The sequence below is a fragment of the Typha angustifolia genome, chromosome 11 (genome assembly GCF_048772165.1).
Source record: "Typha angustifolia cultivar Huaian chromosome 11, ASM4877216v1, whole genome shotgun sequence".
NCBI classification, from domain to species: Eukaryota; Viridiplantae; Streptophyta; class Magnoliopsida; order Poales; family Typhaceae; genus Typha; species Typha angustifolia.
In genome coordinates, this window is record NC_133249.1 from 8,128,492 (window position 1) to 8,150,646 (window position 22,155).

The following is a 22,155-nucleotide window of genomic DNA, read 5'->3' on the forward strand; positions in this document are numbered from 1 at the left end:
TAATTTTAACTTTTCTCGTGCTTATAAATAGATGATAAATTTTCTAAATTCATCACATATTCTCAAATCCTATAATCTCTCAAGTTCTTTCCAAATTAAAGGTTTCAAGATTTTTAGTTTTCAAATTAGCAAATTCTTTCCAATATGGATTCATTTGATGATCATATAGAATCTCAATTGGAGGGCGGAGATTCAATTAATCCTACACCCGCATCTCAACTTCAACCTGATCTGGAAACTCTGGCTTCGGCCTCATCATCAAGTAGTTCTAGAAGATTAAAGTCCGAAGTTTGGAAGTATTTCAAAAGGATTGAAACGAAAGATGGCCAAGGTAATGTTATAGACTGTAGAGCTAAATGTTTTCAATGTAATCATGATTTTTCTGCATTACCTAATGAAGCATATTAAAGATAAGCATAAAAAATGTCAACTTGATATTAGTCAAATGTTGCTTAATCAAGGTGCTTCCGGAAATATTTCTAATTTTCAATGAAATTATGAAAATGCTTGTAAAGAAATAGTTAAATATATTATTCGTAGAAATAAACTTTTTGCTATGGGTGATGATTCGGAACTTGAAGGTTGTTTACAAAGAGGTTTTAATCCGGCTTTTAAAAAAATTTCTCGTCATACAATTAGAAGAGATATTTTAAAATATTTTGCTGAGGAAAAAGAAAAATTAATTTTAGATTTTGAAAAATTAAAATCTAGAATTTCTTTTACTAGTGATATTTGGACTTCATGCCAACGTTGGTCTTTTATGTGTATAACCGCACATTTTATTGATGATAATTAGAAAATGCAAAAACGAATAATTTCTTTTCGAAGCTTGATGAGAGTCATACTGGTGAATATCTTTCTCGTACTATTATTCAAGAGTTAACAAGTTATAATATCCAAAATAAGATTTTTTTCTCTCACTCTTGATAATGCATCTAATAATGATTCCACAATTTCTAATCTTCGATGTTTTCTTCCTTTACTTTGTAACGGTGAATTATTACATGATAAATGCATGTGTCATATTATAAATTTAATTATACAAAGTGGTCTAAAAGAAATTGCTGAGCTAATTCATAAAATTAGAGAAATTATACATCATATTATTTTTAATGATAAAAGAGCTAGAATATTTGTAAATATGTGTAAAATGTGTGGATTAAAAGCTAAAAAACTTCAATTTGATGTACAACATAGATGGAACTCTACTTATGAAATGTTAGAATTAGTACTTGAATATCAAAAAGCTATAATTTCTTATGTTTCTTTAGATATTAATAACGAACTAGAATATCCTACTGATTTAGAATGGGAAAATGCAGAAAAAAATAAAAGATTTTTTAAAAACTTTTTTTGATGCTACTTATATGTTATCAAGCTCTTATTCTCCTACAATTATAATTGCTGATATGCAACTTGTTAATATTGTTCAACTTTTTATTGCTTTTAAAAATGATCGAACTTTACATAATATCTTACAAAAAGTGGAAACTAAATATGCTAAATATTTTGAACATTTTCCTTTACTTATTGGTTTTGGCATTTTATTAGAACCTCAACTTAAAGAGACCGGCCTTTTCGATATTTTTAATGGTTTATATGAAGATAAACAAGATGACTATGGTTCTCGTGCGGTAACTATTAAAAGTTATTTTGAAAGGCTTTTTAATAATTATTCTATTATATATGGTTCTTCTTCCTCTACGCCTTTATCTTCTGTTATTCCTCCTAAAAGTGGTAGTACTAAGAAGTCATTGCTTGCTCGACTTAAAATGAGGAGAACTTCATCAACGTCGGGGGGATCAGTGAGCTTCAAGTGTATTACAATCATTTTATAAGTGATAATGAAATAGATACTTTAGTATGGTGGAAGGCAAATGAGATGAGATTTCCAATTATTGCTGTCATGGCCCGTGATATATTGACCATTCCTATGTCTACTGTACCTTCAGAATCTGCTTTCAGTACAAGTGGACGATTAATTGATCAACGTCGATCATGTTTGAGAAAAGAAACAATTGAAGTGCTAATATGCCTACAAGATTGGTATGCTGCCGAATCTAGATCGCAAATGGACGACCATTTTGTAATAGAAAATATAGAATTTGAGTTTTAAATCTCAATGACTAATGTAATTTTATTTTACTTTCTACAATTAATGGATGGATTACGCAAATGATAGATAGGTGGGTAGGTGCCAACCTAGTTGGGATGTGCTCATTCTATAGTGATGCAAAAAAAATCCTCTTAATTTTGGTGTAACTATTTGTTTAATTATAAAAATATTTCTATTTACTCATTTGTTTAACTATTTATTTTTTATATCTGCTCATTTATTTTTATTTATTTTAATTCTAATTTTTTATTTACTTTATTTACAACGGTGTGAACGCCTGTTTTTCGTGTTCGAACGCGGTGTGAACACGATACTGTGTAAATTTAGGTGAATAATAATATGAAGTATTTTATATAAAACTCTAAAAAATCCCGCCAAGTGATAGCCCGAGTAAAAAAAAAATTGGCCAAATGGGTAGTGGCCAACTGCCAACAGCTGGCCACCACCCACAATGGCACAACTATCAACTATGACATAATGACAAGACTCCACAAAACCAAACTCTCTCACTCTCTCTGTCTTTCCAATCTTACAATCACAATCTTCATTTGCCATTTTGCCTAGTTAACCAAGGTCCAACTATCCAAGCTACGGAGGGGGCGAGTCCGGCTAGATCTCACGGCCGAAAGCGGTAGCTTACCTACCTCAGCGAATCGCCGCCGCTCGGCGCGCTCAGTCGCAGCGAAGAACTCCTCGATCTCGGTCTTAGGCGGCGCCATCCCGGCGTCGATTTCAGATCGGCCTATTTGTCCCTCAGAGCACTCGTCAGCGTTGTCTCTTCCGGTCGATATACCACAATGGAGGCTATTTCGGCAGCACCTCGTAGGAGGCATTACTCGAGCAGCGTGAGATCCGCTCGAGGTCTACGGTGGAGCGTCGCCGACCATCGGAATTCTACTCCGTTCTCGGCATCCGCGGCTTCATCAGGACATTACGGCTCCGGAGGTAGGAGATCTGGAGCTCTACCGCTGACCCTGCCTTTCGGCTGCGAGATCTCGCCCCTTCCGCCGCGGCGTTGCTGCCAAAGCCAGCGTCCTAGCTCTTGTGATCTTGTCCAATATCTCACGGGTCGGGTTTGCTAAAAATCTTAATTGGAAGAGCCCGGCCCGGCCAACCTGATATCTCACGGGCTGATGGGCGGTAACGAGCTAGACTATTCTAGCCCGGCCCGAATCCGGCCCGGCCCGAGTGATTGGTGGGTCGGGCCGTGGACAAATGTTTAAGCCTGGTTAGCTCGGCCCGAACCCGGCCCGGCCCGCTCGATGATCACGTCTAACTATAGCTATAATTGGTTTTGCCATAGCCCTAGGCATTGTCAAATTAGAGCATGCCCTAGCCACTAGGCGAGGTGTGTTTTCAACTAGTGGCATGTCATCATGTGGTGGTGCCGAGCCTTGAGGTGCTCACTCAAGGGGTGCTTCTGTCTACCATTGGTTCGATGCACTCTTGTTCAACCACTGTGGTGTGTGTGGTTTCTCCCATTCTTGGTTCATAAGTGGGCTATTCTAGCGTGGCCGACGACACAAGTAGTGTGGGGTGATTGTAGTGGGTTAGGAGAACCTCTATCAATGCCTAAAAGGAGTCCTTGAGGATGGTTTGGATTGAGTCCTTGAGGGCAGTGTGGATCTCCTTTGACTAGGTGAATTTTTTTTTTAAAAATACTTTTGCTCACGCTAACGGCTCATCGTCGATAGTTTCTAGTGGTGCTGAGGAAACCTTCATAGGAATGGAGACAAGTTCTTGGTTTTCCATGGTTGCGATCTTCGCTGGGTTAGCTTTGTATCACATGTTCAGCATTGTCCGAGGAATGTCGGCTCTGATGCCAATGTTACTGTCCATATCTCATTCATAACACTTTGTACCCAAACCTCTATATATAGAGGAGCTGGGCTTCTTTGTTTAAATCATCCAAGCATCTAAGCATTAAGCATTAATTGAGTTTAATTATTTTCTTATTATTACATTTACCCTTTTATTATAATAGTTAGATCGTTTTTACCTTTTTGGGAATAAATCATAGCCAGAAAACCTTCAAATCTTCCAAACCCTAGCCACCATCTCTCTCCAGTAGCCACCCTACTATAAGGCCGCTCACTACCACCCTTGGTTGTATGCCACCTTTTGACGACCGCCGCAACTTTGGATATTTATCAATCTACTTTGGATATTTATCTATAAAAACCCCTCTTTTTATAAACTTTCAGACTCATAAAAATCTGTTGTGATTACTACTTGAAATTTGCTAAAAATGTGCGTGATATCTATTAAAGATCTGCATAAAATATGTTGGAAATTTGCTACAATTACTTTTGGAAATATGCTTGCTAAAATCAGAATTCTGCTGCTGTAATTGTTAGAGGTTTGTTGTTGTATTTGCTAGAGAGATCTTGCTAAAAATTTGCAACTTGGTAAATAAATATATTAATGGAGATCCAATTTGCTGCTGCCAATGCTAGATATCCACTATATTTTGGGAGGAAGAGAAAAGAGAAAAATTTATTTCCAAGCAAATTCCGATTTGGGTAGAAAAAGATGAATAATGGATTGAGTTTGACTCCTCAACTTGACCAGAGTAGATGAGAGCTGACTTGAGTTGGTTAGTATTGATCAATAAGCTTAAGTGGCTAAGTCTAAATCTAATTGGAACTCAAATTTGATTATTTTCAGTTAAATGGAATTCAATTAATCAAAGCTCTACATATATCTGAAACACATTAATTAGTAAAAATAAAACATTAACACTTAATTTGAGCATAACAAATATGATAATTATAAACTCAATAGTAATCTTCTCACTTGACAAAAAGAATTACTTCATATAATTGAGTAAGCATATAGCACTAAACTTGATCAACCTTCTCTTCACTAAGGAGTCAAACTTTTCGTTTCTTTGAAGTAGGTTGTCCATTTGTCTACAAAACTCATAGAGATTTATTATAATCACCAACATCACCATCATAAATTCTTTTCAAGTTGGTTAAATCTCGTTTCCACAACCAAAGGATATCTTGAGCAAAATGTTAAATGACTTCTTCACTTATAGCGCAATAATGATGTTTTTTTTGAAGGATGACAACTCTAAACATTGGAGAGTACAACCTACCAGAGAAAGAGATTGATCATCACCGATGGTGATCGATCTAGTAGGCAGTTAAAAATGACATACTCTAATTTAAAATTTTAAACCTAGTGATTGGTAGCTAGGTAAAAGGAAATAAGATAATGCAAGAAAAAAATTTATCATAGCTATGAGAGGGAAAAATAACAAGAACATAACCTTGCTATGAGAGGGAAAAATAACATGAATGTTGTTGCTTCCTATGCATGTGAAAAGGGATAGATGAGTCTCATTGTTCTGAATGCGCTATCATGCATGAATAGATAAAATAAAAAGAGGATAAAGTATAAATCTGATACACTTAATTAAGATCTTTTCTTATTACATTAGATGTTTATTTTCATTAAAATAAAATTCATGTAGGTCGCTTTCGAACGCAGGTGAAGTCGCATTCGAATGCTTGTGAACGTCTTGTGAATGCCCGTGTTTGAGAATGCCTTGTGAACACGTTTGTGAACGCCCGCGTTCGAACAGCTTGTGAACGCCTGTGTCGCGTTCGCAAATCCAGAGAAGAAGCTTTTTGAGTACGTTCGAACGCGATCGATGGGAATCCTCTAGAATTAGGGTTTCATATTGTTTTAGGACTTGTTGGCTAGCCTCTATAAATATGTGGATGGCAACCAACTTCATATTGCTATTGGATTCTTGATTTGTTGCCTTCTATGTTCTCTCTAGACTCCTTCCTCCTCCCTCTTCACTATCCTTCCACCTCTATCGTTGGCAAGGTTTCTCCTCGCTTCTAATTTCCCTCGACTATCGAGCCACCCCTCTTCTTTGGGATCTCGATCACTTCGTTCTCTTCGTCTACTTCCCTTAATCACTTCCACAATCCACCCTCATCTTCATACCCATCCGTAACCCTAACATCCACTCCACCCGTCACCACCACCATCACCCACGTTATTCCTTATTTTCGTCCCTACTACAGTTCGAATCTATGAAGGGTGTAAATACTAAAGTTGTAGATTAGAAAGATACGGATCAACCCAATTAGTTTCGTAACTTTCTAATTACCGGAGAATATCTGAAGAATATTTTTCCACGATTATACGGACTATTTCCTACAATAAATTTAGATCTTAAGGAATTATTCCGTAGCCGATCTTTTAGTTCTAGATCCCATCAATTTGGTATTTGAGCTTTAACAAATTGGTATCAGAGTAGACGAACCTCAGACCTCCATTAATGATTGAAACAAGAAAGATGATATCAACAAGGAGACCTATGGAGAGCACACCGACAAGGGAGGACTCAATGCACGCTGATCCTAACCATGAGGCCGATTCCTTTAGAGTGACCACGGTAGTACCAAGTCAACCAACATCTATGGGTTCGAATATGGATGAACTAAGGGGCATGTTCCAAACATTGTTGTATTGAGTTGACAACATACAAAAGGATCACAATGAATTTAAGGAATATGTCGTGAATCGATTGGGTTCATCATCTCCTCGACAACGAACGGAATTCCAAGAAGGACCAACGGTGGGACCCCATCGAACCGACACCCCACAGGTCCAGATGTGTCATATGAGTGTCAATGATCCTCTCCTACCTATGCCTTCACATCATCCCCCACCTCTATTACAAAACCTAAGACTGGCGATAATGGAACCCAAGAGGCGTGAGGCACCGGTGCGCCTCGCTGATGAGGAGGATTGGCACTATGAGGATGAGCTTGATCCCTATGGAGATGGTGATGGACGTGCTCAAGGATTTAGAGAAGGTGATCAACATGTACAAAGGTTTAGACCTGAACCAAGGATCTTTCACGAACCTGACAATGCTATTCGGGGGAGAACCGTACGTTTGGATTTTCCAAAATTTCAAGGCGATGATCCAACGGATTGGGTATTTTAAGTTGAACAGTATTTTGATTGTCAAGGTACAACGGAAAATGCAAAAGTCTAGATGGCAAATTTTCACCTTCAAGGAACGGCATTGCATTAGTATAGATCGATTATTCATGATGGTGGATTTACCGGATGGACTAATTTTTGTAAGAGGATTACACGTAAATTTGGGACAGCAGCATATAAAGATTTTGCTGCCACATTAAGCAAGATGGTTTAAAAGACTACCGTATTGGAGTACTAAGCTGAGTTTGAAAGAGTTAGTAGTTGTTATGAGTCGCCGTGGCCTAAACGTACATTGATGAGTACATTTATTTCAGGGCTGCAAGAGGAGATACAAGCGGATGTTCGTGCTCTATGTCCTACTACTCTTGAGGAGGCCTTTGAGAAGGCCGTGAGGATAAAAAAAAAATATATGGCTCTAAAGATGGCAGCAAAAACTAATTGGGGCAACCGAGATGAGCAGTTTGCACCTAGAACGCCGGCTGCAAATTCTACGGTTTCAAAAACAACGGTTGTGACTACTAAACCACAATTACCTTTGAGACATTTTTCCAATGTTAGAGGAGGCACTAGACCCCCCCCCCCCTGTTCAAACTCTCACACCTGCCCAGGTGGAGGAGCGAAGAGCGAAAGGCCTTTTCTTTCAATGTGATGAGCGTTTCACCTCCAGTCATCGGTGTTCTAAACCGATCGGGAGTGTGATGCTTATCGATGGTCCTGAGGAGGATGATGAGATTAATGATGATGGAGAGTGTCTAGAGGAGACCTATGATGAGACCATTGAGGAGGGCGTTGAGGAAGATATTCAAGCTGAAATATCAATGCATGCATATTCGGGTACTTCTGCTCCAAGGACGTTACGAGTAGATGGACTCGTTAGAAAGTATTGTGTGCACATCCTCATTGATTCGGGGAGTACTCACAACTTTCTAGATGAGAGGTTAGTGAGGAGATTAGGTTTGGATGCCAAACCGACTACGGATTTTGACGTTGCTATTGGAGACGACATGAAGCTTAAGGTAGAGAGCTTGTGTCGTCGAGTCGGTATACAGGTGCAAGGACACGACATCATTATGGACTTGTATCCATTGGTGCTACGAGGAGCGAAGGTTGTCCTTGGTGCTAAGTAGTTACAAAGTTTGGGATTCGTCACATTTGATTTCCGGACCATGTGGATGAAATATAAACAAGGAAACAAAGATATGTGGCTTGATGGTGTACGGACTTCGCTGAATCCTACGATGCAGCCTATGGTGGGGCTGCTTGGTGCGTATAATTTGGCCTATTTTCTTCAGTTAGGACCAGTAGGAGATGAGCCTCAAACGAGTTCATATACTATAATTGAATTGTCCAATTTATTAGATAACTTTTCTAGACTGTTTGAGCCATAGGAGTTGCCACCGAGGAGAGCGGCGAACCATCGCATAGAGGTTGTACCCGGGGTTGCATCGGCGAACGTGAGGTTATATCGGTATCTACATGTGCAAAAAGAAGTTATTCCAAAGATGGTAGCCGAGATGTTGGAGCAAGGCCTCATACAACTAAGTCATAGCTCATACTCATTCTCCGTACTTGTGGTGTGAAAAATAGATAGGATATGATATTTTTGTGTCGACTACCGAGGACTAAACGCTATTACCGTCAAGGACCGATATCCCATTCCGGTTATCGAGGAGTTACTGGACGAGGTTGCAGGGATGACTATATTTAGTAAGCTTGACTTGAGGGCCGGGTATCATCAAATTAGAGTTCACCTGGCAGATGTGCACAAAACGGCATTTCGGACTCCAGACCGGCGTTACGAGTTCTGAGTGATGCCTTTTGGTCTCACCAATACTCTAGCTACCTTACATGGCCTCATGAATGATATATTTCGGCTTCTCTTGGAAGGTATGTCTTGATATTTTTTGACAATATTTTGGTGTATAGCAGGACTGAATTGGAGCATTGGTGGTATTTGAAGGACGTGCTGAATTTGTTGGAGCAAAACCAATTGAAGAACAAGAAGTCTAATTGCTTATGGGGAGTACCAAAGGTGGAGTATTTAGGCCACATCATTTCAACGGATGGTGTAGCGACAGATCCTCAAAAGGTTGCATGTATAACCGCTTGACCTATTCCTACTACTACCACTAAATTGAGAGTATTTTTGGGGCTAACTGATTATTATCGTCGATTCATCATCGGATATGGCAAGATCGCTGATCCTCTCACTTCTTTGTTGAAGAAGAATTCTTTTAGATGGATGGATGAAGCCACTTTAGCCTTTGAAAAATTAAAAACAGCAATGATGACGGCATCCGTTTTAGCGCTACCGGACTTCACCAAAGAATTCATTGTTGAATGTGATGCGTCGAGTGTTAGCATAGGAGTTGTACTAATACAAAAAGGACGTCCCATTGCCTATCTTAGTAAGGCTCTATCATAAAAATCTCAGCAATTATCGATTTATAAGAGAGAGTTGCTAGCAATTCTACATGCCATGACAAGGTGGAGGCCTTATTTAATCGGTAAACAATTCATTATCTGAACTGATCAGAGGAGCCTTCCATACTTTATGGGACAGCGCATACATACTCTAGCACAGCAGCTATGGGTCACAAAATTGTTGGGGTATGATTATGAAATTTAATACAAGAAGGGAACGAAAAATAAATTGCAGATGCACTATCGCGCCAACCCAATACCGCCGAGCTTGTAGCCTATTCATCTTCTACCTTTCCCTTCCTTGATGAGCTGAGATATGCATGTACATCTGACCCAGATATTTTGAGATTATTGCAGAAGGTGATGGATGATTTGGAGCGCCATCTAGAGTTGGAGAATCGAGGCGATTTGCTGCTGGACCGTAGATGCATTCGGGTGTTGGAGTGTATTGGTCCGGTTGCATATTATTTGGAGTTGACAGATGGGTCGAGAGTGCACCCTATCTTTCATGTTTCATTGTTGAGAGAGCGCATTAGAGATCATGAGATTGTTGGATCGGATTTGTCGGAGCTATTGGAGGACATAGAGATCGTAGAGCTAGTTCAAGTATTTGCTAAACGTCGATGACGACATGATATCAGATTAGAGATGGAGATTCTAGTTGAGTGGCTTGGCAAGCTATCTGATGAGGCGACATGGGAGTTGGAGACTAATATTTTGGAGCGTTTTCTTGACTTTTCACCTTGAGGGCAAGGTGGGGGAAGCGTGGTGGGCTTATACACTTAGTTAGGATCTTTTCTTATTGCATTAGGGTTTAATTTTATTAAAATAAAATTCCTATAGGTCGGGTTCGAACGCAGGTAGAGTCACGTTTGCACGCTTGTGAACCCTTGTGAACGCTTTGTGAATGCGTTGTGAACACCCGCGTTTGTGAACGCTCGCGTTCGAACGACTTGTGAATGCTGGTGTCGCGTTCGCAAATCTAAAGAAGGGGTTTTTTGAGTGCGTTCGAACGCGATTGACGGGAATCCTCTAGAATTAGGGTTTCATATTGTTTTAGAACTTGTTGGCTAGCCTCTATAACTATATTGATGACAACCAACTTCATATTGCTATTGGATTCTTGATTTGTTGCCTTCTATGTTCTCTCTAGACTCCTCCCTCTTCACTATCCTTCCACCTCTACCATTAGCAAGATTTCTCCTCATTTCTAATCTCCCTCGACTGTCGAGCCACCTCTCTTCTTTGGGATCTCGACCACTTCGTTTCCTTCGTCTACTTCCCTTAATCACTTCCACAATCCACCCTCATCTTCATACCCATCCATAACCCTAACATCCACTCCACTCGTCACCACCACCATCACCCACGTTATTCCGTATTTTCGTCCCTGCTACAGTTTTAATCTGTGAAAGGTATAAATACAAAAGTTGTAGATCAGGAAGATACGGATCCAACCTAATTGGTTTCGTAATTTTATAATTACCGAAAAATATCTGACTAATATTTTCCCACAGTTGCACGGCCTGCTTCCTACAATAAATTCAGATATTAAGGAATTGATCCGTAGCCGATTTTTTGGTTCTAGATCCCATCAATTTGGTATCCGAGCTTTAACAAATCATTCTGTAAAGTATAAATTATTCAAAAAAATATGCGAATAAAGTATACACCATATCCTCTTTTTATATTATTCCGATCTCTATCCAAAAATTATTCGTATCCATTTAGTTAGTTAGGATATGGTTTTAAATTTTGTTATCCGTCCAATATCCATATCCGAATTTCTATCTGGACTATAAATATAGATCCGAATATGGATTGAGTACTATCCGATCCATATTTGATCCGTTTTCACCCCTATAGAGCTTGGGTCATTCTTTAGCAATGTTATCTTGGTGCTCTTAGCCTTGATGTATTATTTTATGTGATTTTGCTTAATATAGTTGGGTGTGAAGTTTACTATCTACAAACTTTCTCTATAAAAAAAAAGAGGGTTGTTCTGGACAGAAAGCCCGCAACATGCTAATTCTAGCTCCTATCCTTCAAGGGTTGGCAAAACTACGGAGGTTGACGAGGATCATTCGATCTGTAACAACATCATCTTCTAGCATTTAGTGTAGCGTTTAATGCATCACTGCTAACAAACATATGTGTATTCTCTAATAAATTTTATTGGGCTCTTAAGAACAAACATCTCTATACTTTCTAGAGGCACATCTTCATTCTTTTTAAATAAATTTTTAGATTTTGTTCTTACAACAGCATGCCAATTTTTCATTATAGAGTCTCAGCATAAGGCACTTGCTTTATTTGAAACGCCAATACAAATGCCTCATTGCATAAATGTTGAAATAGCCTATTAAAATTTACAAGATTAATCCAAGATTATCTATCTGAAAGCAAGTACATTGTTTGCTAATTTGTCATACAAGGATACAATAAGATCATGTCAAACCAATTAGTGGAAGTAGATCAAACTATCTTAAAAATAAATAATGAAATATATATTACTCTACTATTTGAGAAGCAGATACGTTCAATGCTAGGTTCTGAATCAAGAACAATAAATATTTTCCCACTCGACGCATGGTACGTCTTTCCACTCGACACTTCCTCCACCCAACACAACACCTACTACCTAGCTCCCTTGCACGTGCATACAGTCTCTAGTCCCAGAGACTTGCCACTTGGGTTACCAACAAGTCCAGGTGGCAAAAGAAGCCCTTTCAGAGATCCTCCTCAAAATCTTTAGGAATACTTGGATAAAAGGAGGCTATCTCTATATCCTATCTCCAATTACCGATATTAGCAACTAACAGAAGGAAATATAGTAACGATATGGCTAGCAGCAGTAGACTCTTTGTCTCTCTACTACTTGGCTTCATGTCGTTTACTATCTCCTCTACCTCTCAAGATTCAGATCAGCTGAGAAGCCTCAGACGAGAGGCAATCCGAGAGGCACGTGCGGCCCTGCGAAGTGCTAAGAACTGGACCGCCTCGGTGGGCCCAAACGCCGACGGGCTCCGCGAATCACGAGGCCTCGCGTGGGCCGACTGCGCCCGGCTTTACGCGGACAGCGAGCAGCGGATCGGACGGCTGGCGACGGGGGAGTATGACACGTCGGATGCTGCCACGTGGCTGAGCGGTGCGATGACGGCGCACTCGACGTGCATGGATGGGTTGGGGGCGTACGACCACTCTACGTTATCACTAATAAGCCCAGCCGAGAAACTTGGAGCCGTGCTTCAGAGGGCGCTGGCGTTGCACGTGTCACCGACGTCCAAGGAGAAGCACGGTGAGTTGTGTCGATTAATCCCAAATACGTAAACTCTTCATCTAAAATTTAAATTTCACAATTAATTCACTCGAATGGAAGTCGACAGCCGTGGATAGTGCTGGACTACTGGCATCCTGGAACATATCAATGCGAAGTAGTAGTGCAGACATCGTGGTTGCTCAAGATGGGACAGGCAATTACGGAACCATCAACGAAGCCGTCGCTGCGACACGCGGCAAGCAGCAGCGTCAGATAGGATACAACAGCCAGCTGAGGCGGGTGGTGATCTACGTCAAGTCAGGGATATACAAAGAGTGCGTCGAGATCGACGCGAGCATGAGGAACGTGATGGTCGTCGGCGATGGCATCGACAAGACCATCGTGACGGGTAACCGGAATGTCCCGGATGGTTATACGACCTTCAGCTCGGCCACATTTGGTAATGTAGAATTCATTCTTCCCATGGGAAAATTCCTTATGGAATACGAGTTAATGAATGCTAATGAACTTTTTTTCTACAGGTGTCTCAGGTGACGGATTCTGGGCAAGGGACATAACCTTCGAGAACACGGCGGGCCCCGAGAAGGAGCAAGCCGTCGCCCTGAGGGTTGCCGCCGATCACGCCGCCTTCTACCGCTGCGGCTTCCGAGGCTACCAGGACACCCTCTTCGCCCACTCCCTGCGCCAATTTTACCGCGAGTGCCGCATCTCCGGCACCGTCGACTTCATCTTCGGCAACGCCGCCGCCGTCCTCCAGAACTGCGACATCTACGTGCGGAAACCGATGCTCCACCAGGCCAACATGATCACAGCCCAAGGCAGGGACGACCCGAACCAGAACACCGGCTTTTCCATCCACGCATCTCGCGTTAGGCCGGCGCCGGACTTCGAAGGGGTAAAAGGGTCATTTAAGAATTACTTGGGCAGGCCATGGAAGAAGTACTCGAGGGTGGTGTTCATGAAGACGGAGCTTGATGGGTTGGTGAATCCGGAAGGGTGGGCAAAGTGGGAAGGAGACTTTGCATTGGATAGTTTGTATTATGGAGAGTATATGAACAGTGGGGATGGTGCTTTTACTGGTGGAAGAGTTAAGTGGGTCGGTTTCCATGTGTTGAAGGATCCTAGTGATGCTGCTCCGTTCACTGTTGAGAGGTTTATAGAAGGGAGGTCATGGATTCCGGAGACTGGTGTCCCATATTGGCTAGGAGTTTAGATTGTAACAGAGCTTTACCACTTCCACGAAAAGGCATGCATGTAGACATATATAGTCATGGAAAGAGAATAGTATGGAAGTCGTATGGGTGATCATACGATTGATTGATTGTGTGATGCTATGTTTATAAACAGTTTACATACCAAACGTTTTACAAGCGGAATAATATGGTGTAATTTATTAACTCCTGGCAGTTTGTGATCATACTTATCAACGTATTTGATGATGTCACATCTACATTGTTTTATAGAAATGTTTATAGAGTGTTTGTTTGTGGGTAAGATTTTAAATTTTCAAATTGATCGAGAACATCTTAAGGAGAATAATGTTATCATGCATACATAATATTTTACCTCTTTTCTTTGAGCAAATTCTCCCGACTTCCAGATCCTTCATTGTTTAAAGATCCATAGCTGAAACCTACAAGAGATGGGAGATGGGAAAAAGTTAAGTCTTAGATCATGATCATTTATCTTAATTGAAGTTTGAGCAATCAGATGCTCTGCCTTGTAGCCAATGTTTCTTCCTCGACGAGATCATCCCAGTGATACATCATATTGCGACTTCTCCACAAACTTCTAACCAGTTCAATCAAAATTTGACATAGAACTTCACACAGGGATTGCTTAAAATTTATTCACCTTATTTAGTACAACCTTAAAAAAGGACGTAAAATTATTAAAACTTCAAATCAAAATTTTTTTTTCTCCAGCAATGCAATCTCTTGTACAAAAGCTCTTAAAAACTCTTGTTTTATTATGGTGAATAAACACTAGCAGATGAAATTCTCCTTGCATAAAAAACAAAAAAAAAACCTCAATCTAATTGCCTCAATAATCTTTTCGCCATGCATGCCATTTTAGCTTCAATTGGTACCACAGAGGAGATACACCCAGAACACCTCGTGATATCCTTGAATCAAAAACATTGAACTGACACCTTCTTAACGAATCCAAAAGGACCTGAGCCGGTACTGCTGGCAAGAGCACCGGAATGGCCTCGGGTGGAACCATTGGAGCTAATTCTCGTGCCTTCTGCAAGTGAACACTGGCAATAGATGCAACATCAAAAATTGCATCAGACAGTGCCTCGCCAGATTCCATTCTGACCTCAGACCGACTGCCTTCTCTTATAAGCAAACCATGTTTATCAGCTATATCAGCTGGAATATATGGTATCCTCCCTAGGCGATTTGCATGATGAGGCAGAGATTTGAGCAGCAAGAGGAGTCCACTAGCTTTACCAATGTGTGAGGCTGCATGATCAGCAGCAGTGGATTGTATTCCACCAGCTTGCAGAGTCATGTATAGCATGGTAGACTGGGTGTCCTCTGCATATCTCTCCAAATCACCAACGGTTTCAGGAATGGCACAGTCATCTCGGTTTGCATCATTTATTCGAGCATCCACAGATCTTTTCAGCCAATGCTTGTTAATTTTTCGCTCCACAGTAATTGAAGAAAGAGCTTGCGCTACAGGGTGCTCTATTAGCTTCCTAGCAAATATCTTATCTATGGCCTCTTGCCACCATAGAAGGCGCATGAGGCCTATCTTGGGATCGGATGCAACATCCACGGCTCTGGCAGTTTCAACATTGAAAGCACGGAAGGCAAATGCCGCCTTGCGCATAGCTGGTGGAAGGTGGAGGAGGCAAAGGTAGTGGTGGTAGTCATAACTGCGGACTTGCTGTACGCAGTAAGAGAAGGCTGCTCGTAAGCTATTGCCAGATGTAGAAGCACCATTCATGAATTCCTTTATGTGATGAAGTTCAGTTAACTAGATCCTGCACATGAAGAAAAGCAAAATGCGAGCTTAAAACCAGAATGCAGAACATGAAAAAATGAATAACAGCTAGTTACAATCCATGTAGAAATATAATAGACCAATGCATACAAAAAGAAAAAGAAATAAAGATGAGAAACAAGCAAAGAAAAGCTAGATTACATAGCCTTGATGGAAACAACAGTCCAAAGCATAGGCAACTATTTTCTAACTTCCATGAAGAGAGTAAATATAAGTAGTTTTTCACACATTTCAGGTTTTATAAAGAGGAACAAAAACAATTAGGAAGAAGATTGAAAAAACAGTAAGAAAATTATAGTGGCTCTTATATATAAAGTGTATGAACCAAATAAAAGCTGAACAAAAGAAAGAAACTCACAGTAAGCCCCAAACAACTATAACTTGAAGCTGTATTGTTGTTAATAAATAATAGGTCTAATTACACCTACACATCCGGAGCTATAGGATAGTATTACAGTGACCCCCTACAGTTTAAATAATACAACAAACCCCTTAAATTATTAGGGGGTGTGACAGAATTGACGGCATTAACGAAACATGGCATATTACTCTTTTATCCTTGTCCACATGGCATTATTCTGCATTCCTATTGGTAGATACTAGAGACAATATAAATGCCCATTAACCCTATATTGTTAATGGATGCAATGTGATTTTTTGGGAGTACAAATCCCCTTCCTCTCTCATCTCCTCCTCTCCACTTTGAAATTGCACCACCTTAATCTCATCTTCCTTTTCTCCTCTCTATTTCCAAATCATCTGCCTTAAAATCTCCTATTGCTTAACATCAATTTAAAGATGAAAGGACAACATCAAACTTCTCTCCTCTCCATTGGCTTCACCATGTCTCCACTCTTCTCCTCTGCTTGCGTCTCTCCAGCCTTATCATACTGCCCATAGCCGTGAGCCATATTATAAGTTGCATGCACTCCAAAATAGTAGTAGATGAGCACTATCCCACCGCATATTTTAAAGCAAATGAATGCCTGAGACTCCAAAGGGCCATGAGTAACAAATTAATTGCAATCGACAAAGATGACATCCATTGCACTAATGGCACTCTCTAAACCTTTGCAGTCCTACATAGAGGCACAAAATGTCCCACCTATCCACATTGTATTATTAAGTACCTACTCCACACTAGTAGGCCTAATGGTAATGACTCTTTAAGGACTTCTAGTTTCCACTTCCATTGTTGCTATGTTACCAAATTCACCATAGACGAAATGCACAATTGCAGCAGCTTACCCCTTGCACACTAAATGAGAGGAAGGGGATTAAATTGCTAGTCTTGGCATGGGCAATGCTAGCCACTATGATAAAGACCATCACCAAGGAGTGGACTGCAGTCAGCAGGAAGACGGGTTTAGGTTCAGGTTAGGGTTGAGGAAGGGGAAAGCTTTCAGTTAGGGTGGAGAAGGAAGGAGAAATGAAGAAATGAAGAAAATGAAGAAAATGAAGAAAATGAAGGAATAACAAAAAAGGGTATTTTTGTCATAATTTAAAGTACTTTTTTATTCTAAGGGCATAATTGTTACAAATCACTCACGTGCACCATGTGTGACAATTTTGAGCCAATAAGTGAGGTGCCAGTATAACAGAAGAAAAATTGCAATGCTCAATTAGTTTAGGAAATTTAATTGTAGCATTTTAAATGGTACGTGATTTAAACCTAAATAATAACATTATTATAAACTACAATATACCTGCTACATCAATTCTTCATAGCAAGAGTTCAAGACAAGACAAACAATGAAAAAGGATTTGGAACAACTTAAAGGTGGAAATCTATACCAACCAACTTTATTAGGCCTGCAGAATTTTAAATGTACAGGACATCACATTATCTTCATAATGTGGATAAGAATAATCAAAAGCAACTCACCTCGAACATATCAAGGAAATGACCAAAGAAAATACTGAAGTATTATTATCTCATTCTTCATAATGGATCATAAAAAGCATCCTACCATATCACTCTTTCCTGGGACATTTAAACTTTTTTTTTCTCAATCTAGCTAATTCAAATGGCTATTTAGAGGTAAATTATAAAGGAAATGTCTATGGAGTATGGGCAGCCCAACAGAATTCCATCAAGCCAAGCTGAAGGAAAAGAGTTAAGACAAATATCATGAAATATTGGTGGCATCAATCACAGACCACCACAATCATATAACAAGTGCAACTAGAGCAAGTTTAATATTATCCCTAAAGCCAAAGCAGTATTACCATGTGGCACTAAATTACTAACACTACTAACATTAAGGGGGTCCCACACAGAAGGCTATACCAAAGCAGATCTAATATAAAATTCCGACTGATCGCGGACATGCTTTTTCTGCAGCAAAAGAAAACGATCAGCACAACTTTTATCAAGAAGCTACTGGAAAGGGTTCTCATATTACATTAGCTCATGATAGACGATTTCCTACAGAGCACAAAAGGAGAGAGACACCAACAGAAAGGTCCCATCCTACAGAGCACAAGAGGAGAGAGACACCAACAGAAAGGCCCCGGGGTTTATACCAGATTTCCGGGCTGCCTATTGACCCGAGAAGGAAACGAAAGTAAATAGGAGAAAATCAGAGAAATGAGGAAATTAGAATTGAGATTAATTGAGAAAAATTAAAGAAATCATAAATGAACTCTTAATTGTTATAAGATCCAAGTAGATGTACCACATACAGTTTGACTAAACCAAGATATTGCAATTATTATTCAAAATTTTAGCCATAGATAGAAAAGTTGGGTTTCTCCAAGCTGCCCCAATTTTGCAAAGTATTAGAAGAAAATAGGAAATCATTAAATTGTTGTTTAACTGGTGCAGGATTCAAGTAGATCTACTCTCTATGCATTGCTCTCATCACAAATTCAGAAATTTATTGATTAAAATTTCAACCGCAAAAAAAAATTGGTTTTGCCAAAACTTTTTGCCGACATAAGAAAATCTAGAAAAAGAGAATGGGGAAAGCATCAAATTGGAGTCTAGTTAGTGTATTATTCAACAAGATCTGCCACATTATTGTCCTCTGATCTATAGTTCAAACATGTATGCAGTTTTTATTTCAAAACATTTATATGTCTCGACAATTGTACTCCTATTTTCACACAATGACCAGGATATTCAGGCTCTAAAATGGCTAAAGATTAATTTAGGGAATGCCAAAGGCCATGCAAGTGTGCCAATAGCATGCCAGGCTGGGCCACACTCAGACAACACATGATGGAAAACTCATTCCTAAGTGTTTCATTCAATTAAATACAACCCCGATATATAATATTCCCCTTGAATTTATATCAGCCCCTAAGGATTAGCACATAATATAGGGGCAAAGGAATGATTTTTCTTGAGAAATGACCAAATAAATTAACTTTTGCGCTAGAAAATACAATCATAAATGTGTTCTGCCAACAACCATACTAGCTAATTGAGAAACTTACAAACTGTCAACTTAGTTATCAAAATGTTACAAACTAGATATAGAATAATCCGAATATAAGAAAATTATAAAAATTTACATGGTGGTAGCCTCATGAGTTAAAGTTTTAATGGCTCTAATTTCACCTAAATCGGACGTCAAGATGAAAAATTAAAAATAAAACAATGGAGATAGGTCAGAATAGAATAGAACAGTAAATATCCGATATTGCGACAGTCATCGAAAAGGTGGCGGACGGCCATTAATGGTGGTGGACGGCCGTAGGGTAGGATGGCTGCTGGAGGAAGGTGGTGATTAAGATTTGAAAGCCTTGGAGGTTCTATAACCATGATTTACTCCTAAAAAGGTAAAGGCAATCTAACGGCTACGATAAAACGATAAATACGGTAATAAGAAAATAACTAAATTTAATTAATTCTCAATGCTTAGATGCTTAACAAAGGAGCCCAACCCCTCTATATATAGAGGTTAGTTACAACGAGTCTCACCAAGATAAACCCTAAAGCCTGACACGACTTGAATTATGACTTGCCTTAAAGGCTTACATAATTTAATTAAACTTGCCTTAAAAGCTTACTTAACTTGACTAAATTTGCTTTAAGGGCTGTCGTGACTTATTTGGACTTGTCTTAACTAGACTTGTCTTAAGAACTGTCATGACTTATTTCGACTTGTCTTAATGGCTCACACAACTAAACTAAACTTGCTTAAGAAGCATACATCATGAAATAATTAAAAGATAAATAGACTCGACTCAACTTGACTTGACTTAACCCACGTGATTGAATCATAACACAAAATTAACTCTATATTGGAGGATCTAATGTTAGAGGAGTCTAAGAGCAAAGAGGCTGCTAGACTTTCAATATGGATAACCCTAATAACGCAAATCCCTTCCAACGGCAAGGTTGAATTTTGTGTACTATAGGATTTTTGCCAAGAACTAAGAAAGGGAAGGAATAATCAAGCACCAAAGTAAACATATGATAACATATGATTATGATATTAAGCATGAAAAGATAATTAAAGGGAAGTGATTCAAGCTGGTACGATTATTGCAAAAATAGTTCAGATAGGGGTATTAGAGATAATCTAAGCAAGGGCAACTATAGGAGCATGAAGCAAAACAGAAGACAACTCAATTTTGGACCTTCAAATCACTTCTAGATCAGAAAATCTCACATCTTCAAGGCCAAAACTATGACATCATCGTCAATCAAAGTAAACATCCATTCATTTACACTAAAGCAAGGTCTTAACTCTTAAGAATAATGACAGTATGACACTTTATTGTTGCACAACCTTGTCAGTATGACCTGTTCTAGAAAGCATGGGCAAGGCTGGATCAAATACAAACCAGGACCCTAAGTGAGAATTTGAGATGAAGAAATTTCTAACTTAACACTTGGACATGAAACTAATCAAACTATATGGCTTAGTAACATATTATTTTTCTATCATTTTCAGATGCTAAACAGCCTGTAACTTGTAGAACAGAGTACTTAGGCTAGGAGATAATAGGAAAATCCGAAAAATTATTTACAGTTCTCCTTCAGGTAGAAAAGAGAGAGAACTTCCTCTTCCCTTTTAGTTGTTAGAGAAATAAAATGCAAAATTCCAACTTTCCAACTTTTTTTCTTCTTAAATTTACACAATTGTCATTAAAAACTTTTTCAAATATCACAATTACCATTACATTCTTCAAAATAATGATGATTGCCATGGAAATTTTGAACTCTCTCAGAAATGGGGGGAGGGGGGAGGAGAGAGAGAGAGGCGGTACACTGTATTTTTTATTACATTTCAATATTTGCTTATCTACAATTGGAATATTATCAAAATTTTAAATTTTACCTAACTCAAGAATAAAATGATACATTTCCGGTGGAGGAGACGAGAAATCTAAGAAAAATGAAATGTGTAGGAGAAAGGTGGTGTGAGAGAATGGGTGGGGGTTAAACCCCCACCCTTCCACCCCATCTCCTCCCGGGGAAGGAGGTCGAGGCGGTGAGAGGGATCCACGGGGTTGCGGGGCTACGGGCGGCGCGGCACGAGGCCGGCGGCGCAGCACGAGGCCGACGACGCGGCCACGAGGCCGGCGGCGGCCACGAGACCGACGGGTAAGTGAAAGGGGAAAAGGAAAGAAAAAAGGGGAAGGAGGTGGACCCGACGGCGACGACCGCGCTCCATGGCCGGCGGCCATGGGGAGTCCATCCTCCCCCCATCACCAAGGGCCCGAAGCCCAGAGATGGCTTCTCTCCCTCCACCGGGGCTTCTCGGATCGGCAGCTAGACGCGAGATCGTTGGCCGCCGTGGGCTCCGATGGCGGCGAGGGAGGGGGGTTACACTATCAAAATTAATGGCAGGGGGGGGAGGCTTACCGGGGGGTTCGGCAGGCTCGGCAACTCTCGGTCCAGCTTCGGCGGCAACGGCACTTCGTCGACTCCGGCTTCGGCAATCCTCGAGAGAGGGAGAGAAGTGAGGTGGAGGAGAAGATGAGAGGCCGGGGTGGGATGGCTGCGGTGAGGGGAAGAAGGAGATAGAGGAGGTGGGGAAAGTGGCGTGCACGGCAAGGGAAAGGGAAGAAGGAGAAGAGAGGACGCGTATTTTGGGGTGTTACAATGCTAGAACCCCGTAACACCAATAACACCAATAAACTTCTCAAACTGAGTTTCTGACTGTCCTTGTTATCTGTGGCTAAAACCCCATAACACCAATAAACTTTAATTTGTTAAGTATAAAATTATATCATGAAAAAAATTGTGGACATAAAACACTTTAAAATATGATGTATAATAGTTTTGATGTTAGATCAAAATGTATGACTTGTGAAAGAATGCTCGTGTGAAGAAGATCAAAGAACGGAACTAAAATCAAAGCAAATCAGCTATTCAGTTCTGCAG

The 22,155-nt window shown here is 40.0% G+C and overlaps 2 protein-coding genes across 2 annotated transcripts; one reads left to right on the plus strand and one right to left on the minus strand.

Moving 5' to 3' along the window:
* The first annotated feature begins 12,358 nt into the window (after positions 1-12,358).
* Positions 12,359-14,010, plus strand: LOC140769896 (pectinesterase). The gene is made up of 3 exons (XM_073110784.1): positions 12,359-12,815; positions 12,904-13,236; positions 13,319-14,010. Exons 1-3 carry the CDS (start codon positions 12,359-12,361, stop codon positions 14,008-14,010), a joined length of 1,482 nt encoding a protein of 493 aa, XP_072966885.1.
* Positions 14,011-14,629: 619 nt separating this feature from the next.
* On the minus strand, positions 14,630-21,911 carry LOC140771202 (uncharacterized). Its single transcript, XM_073112648.1, has 2 exons — positions 21,634-21,911; positions 14,630-15,792 (listed from the first exon to the last, which is right to left on the minus strand). The coding sequence occupies exon 2, from the start codon at positions 15,753-15,755 to the stop codon at positions 14,841-14,843; it is 915 nt and encodes a 304-aa protein (XP_072968749.1). The 5' UTR covers positions 15,756-15,792; positions 21,634-21,911; the 3' UTR covers positions 14,630-14,840.
* Between the last annotated feature and the right edge of the window lie 244 nt (positions 21,912-22,155).